This window comes from Danio rerio, chromosome 22, assembly GCF_052040795.2.
Source record: "Danio rerio strain M-AB ecotype USA chromosome 22, GRCz13ab, whole genome shotgun sequence".
Lineage (NCBI taxonomy): Eukaryota > Metazoa > Chordata > Actinopteri > Cypriniformes > Danionidae > Danio > Danio rerio.
Window position 1 is genome coordinate 21157161 of NC_141042.1, and position 4419 is coordinate 21161579.

Genomic DNA, 4419 nt, shown 5'->3' on the forward strand with positions numbered 1-4419 from the left:
GAAAACCTGTAGCTAGAAGGGATACAGTTGCGGCCAGAAGACAACTAAAATGATTAAATAATCCATTAATTGCATTTTAATAATGAGTGGCATGGTGGCTCACAGCAAGAAGGTCGCTAGTTTGAGTTCCAGCTGGGGCAGTTGGCATTTCTGTCGAGTTTCCTCAAGGCACAGATTTCTCTGGCAGTCCAAAGACATGCTCAACAGGTGAACTGGATAAACTAAATTGGCCGTAGTGTATATGTGAGAGCTTCCGCTGCTTAAAACATATGCTGGATAAGTTGGCGGTTCATTCCGCTGTGGCAACCCCTGATGAATAAAAGGACCCGAAGGAAAATGAATGAATTAATAAATTAATTAATGGATTTTAACAACATGTACCCCTTAACCCTAAACCTACCACCCCACAATAGTGTAAAAACAGTAATTATAACAAAAATATTTATATTATTTATTAAATTAACCAATAAATTATATTTTATTAACATCTGCCCCAAGTCCCAACCCTAAACCTACATCTCACAGTAATGTAAATACAGTAGTTATGTTGTGCAGTAATTTTGTTGTAGAAATAATTCTGTTAACTTTACGCCATAGCTGTATCCCTACTAGACTTTAAGTGATTTTGCTGACATATACAAAATATATGCACTATATTGATTGTGATGTTGCTACAATGATTAAGAATTGTGTGGTGCAGTGATACGCGGCTGTTGGATGATTAAATTGTGAATGAAGATGTTGACCAATCATCTAGATACAGAATGATTAAAATAATATTGTACTATGTGCACATGCCCATGCTTGCATATGCCATTTCAATTATGAAGTAGTAATACAATTGTGTTTTTATGCACATAGACTACCTGACAAAAGTCTTGTCGTCAATCCCAGATGTAAGAGCAACAAATAATAACTTGACATTTAAAAAAAGTGACAGAAGGCAGCTTTTTTCAGATGAATCGTCTGTTAAACTGCATCCCAATCATCACAAATAACACAGAAAACCTATTGGAACCTTCATGGATCCATGATTCTTATAGAAATTATCAAGTTTGGGGAAGGAATAATCATGGTTTGGGTTACATTCAGTGTGGGGGCATGTGAGAGAGTAGATAGCAACCTCAACAGCCTGAGGTATCAAAACATTTGTGCTGCCCATTACATTACAAACCACAGGAGAGGGCAAAGTCTTCAGCAGGATAGCACAGCTTCCACATAACAGTTCCTGAAAGCAAAGAATGTCAAGGTGCTCTAAGATTGACCAGCCCAGTCACCAGACATGAACACTGTTGAGCATGTCTGGAGTAAGATGAAGAGGGAGGCATTGAAAATGAATCCAAAGCCTCTTGATGAATTCTGGGAGTCCTGCAAGAATGCTTACTTTGTCATTCCAGATGACTTTATTAAGTTACTTGAGTCATTGCAGAGATGTATGGATGCAGTCCTTCAAGCGCATGGAAGTCATACACAATATAATTCTTCTTCCACGGCAGCATGACTTTATATTCTATACTGTACATTATTTCTGTTAAGTGGCAAGACTTTTGTCTGAGCAGTCAGACCTTACTGTCCTAATTAAATAATTAAAAATCAAGACATGATCATATTTAATTTCGGTAAAATTAGTGTAATCTAAACTTGGATAGGCGACAAGACTTTTGTTAGGTAGTGTATATTTAGTCTTGTTATTATTGTGCCAGTTTTGTCTGAATCCACGAGTAAAACCATTTAATAAATAAAATAGATTATTGCTAAATTCAACACATAAATATATAAAAGCGCAAACAGATGCTGAGTCTACCTGCCAGAATTTCTTCAAATCAAAAAGTAGAACAAACAAAACTGTGAGTCATCTCAAACCACAGAGAAAATTGTTTTTAAGTCTCCGCCTCTGAGACTGAGGAAGGAAGACGTGGTCCTCACCTACTACTGCTCCTTTCATGCAATAGGCATTTGCCACCTTGACAGTCATTGGTCGGCAGAGTGCGACTCTTTGCATGTTTCCAGTCTAAAAGCTCTACCTTTAAGCTGATGTCCTTTAAATTCAGTGTCACTCCAGCATCCCTCCTGTGGCAGCAGTGTACGGTAAGGTACAGTGAATGTTTCTTGTGACAGCTGTCTTCAGTTTAGACTTTAGATTCTGGTTTAGTATTGTGTATGCAAACTTAAAACTAAGGTCAAACATGCAGAAATTTAATTCTAGATCGATAGATATGAAGACGATGTTGTGGCTTGATGTGATGTGGTTTTGATAGGTTCTGAACCAAAGTGCGTCGTTTTTAAAAAGCAGATCAAATGACCTACAAATTGCCTAGATTTTAGCAGGTGAATATCTAAGATCTTTTATTCATGGTCGATTTCTTCAGTTGCGGTAGGTTGTGTGCATCAGATCTAACCAAGCATCGCTAAGCGCGAGCCCGACGTGTTCTTGTCGTAGACATCATTTTACACATTTAAAAATATAATTTGTCCTATGTGCTTCCTTGGTAGGGTGACAAATTTCTCATGTTTATTTTTACTCTAGTTCTGAAACTGTAGTGAGTGATCACAAATTTAGGTTATAATGAATGGTAAGCTTCCTAATTCTAGCATCATTAGTAATCATAAAACAAATTAATTACATGATCTCTGTAGTTATCAAAACAAAAAGTTGTATATATCAAAGTATTGGGGCCTACTGATCGTGATGTTCTATGTCTCACCAGAACAATGAGTACCAACAGAAGTCCAGAGCCTCTAGCAGACGCTTGTCTTCCTTCCTCCACTGGTGAGATCTCAGCCAGCAAAGACGAACCCGGAAATCTAAGGAGGCGTCTTCCGCTCACCGGCTCGTCCACACTGGCAAGGCGACTCTTCCACTTCCAGTCATACCGTAATCCACTCATTACCAGCAGACGGCGTAAACGTGAGATGACCCCCTCAGAGAAAAAAGACGCGTCATATTGGGTCAAGCGAAAGAAGAACAACGAGGCTGCCAAACGGTCCAGAGAGAAGCGTCGACTCAATGACTTCATGCTGGAGGGACAGCTTCTGGCGCTGAGCGAAGAGAATGCCCAGCTCAGGGCTGAGGTGCTGAGTCTGCAGTATCACATGGGAATCGCACGAAGTCTGGATGTCAATCATCCCATCATGCCCTTTCCCTATCCTGTTATGTCCCATCTCAAGCCTTCCCTGTGGGGTTTGGCTACCAGTGCTGCTCCTCTTCCAGCTGAAGTCCCAGATCTGTACCCCTCTTGGTCACCACACAGCTCATCTCCATTCATCTCGCCCTTGAGGGTGCCACCTAAAAGTGCAAACCTACCTTCACAGGTTGGCCATTTGGACAACATTGTTGACCCAGTAGAGGCGGATCCAGCATCTCACCCACAGGTCTCTTCAAGCAACGACCCACCGAGCCACCCACAATTGTTTCCTGCCCAAAAAGCATCTGCGGCTTCACCGCCCCCTCCCCAGTTGTTACCAGGCCTGAGCCACTCTGCCAGCCAGAACAACAGCCAGATGTTACCCTGGGGCTCGTCGTCTTTGCGTCCGTCTCCCCTTCACCCCAGCTGGCCGTCGTCCTTCCCTGTGTCGCTGCGAGACACAGATGGATCTCTTAATGGAGTAAAGTCTCTCTGGAACTTCAACAGCAGGTATAGCATGCTGTCTGCTGAGATCTCAGGGCAGCTCAGAAGAATATTTTGCCCAGAGAACTCTTAATCGGCAATAATGTTGCCTGAACAGTTATCTTTTCTATATTACTGTGATAATAGACGGCTTTTAAAGGCATACTGTAGTTAACCCCAAATTAAAGTGGTTCCCTACCTTTATGAGTTTCTTCTGTTGAACACAACAAAGGAACATGTTAGAAACTTTTAACAGGGTCAGTGGTAATAAGTTTCTAACATTTTTTCAAAATATCTCTATGCTCAACAGAAGAAAGAAACTTGAAAAGGCTTAAGTGAAGTGTTAAATAATTATTTTCAGATTTGGCCGAAATATATCTTTAATTGATAGTTCACCCCCAATAAAATGAAGCTTCCATCATGTTTTACTTACACTCACGTCATTCCAAATGTGTATGATTTTCATTACATTAAAATGTCTCAATTTATTATTATTTTTTGTCCATATAAATTGTTAGTCCAACCAATCAGTTGGTTGTAGACCCCACTGACCTGTTTGATATGTACAAAAACTATTTTCAAAATATGTACAAGACAATCACACACATTAAAAGTGACATGAAGGTAAAGTAAATTATGTAAACACTGTAATTTTTAGGTGAACTGTCCATATTAGCTATGCTTCATGTAGTGATTTGCAAGTTAAAACTCCTTTCAGCTTATTAAATGATGAACTTGCATATGTCTATGTAGCAAATATGAAGATGTTGTCCATTTGTAATAAAAGTAAATAATCGTTTTATCATCATAA

General features: G+C 39.7%; 1 protein-coding gene across 1 annotated transcript; it reads left to right on the plus strand.

Moving 5' to 3' along the window:
* The first annotated feature begins 1890 nt into the window (after window positions 1-1890).
* On the plus strand, window positions 1891-4419 carry si:dkey-172o19.2. The gene is made up of 2 exons (XM_087304271.1): window positions 1891-2088; window positions 2709-4419. Exon 2 carries the CDS (start codon window positions 2713-2715, stop codon window positions 3700-3702), a length of 990 nt encoding a protein of 329 aa, XP_087160397.1. The 5' UTR covers window positions 1891-2088; window positions 2709-2712; the 3' UTR covers window positions 3703-4419.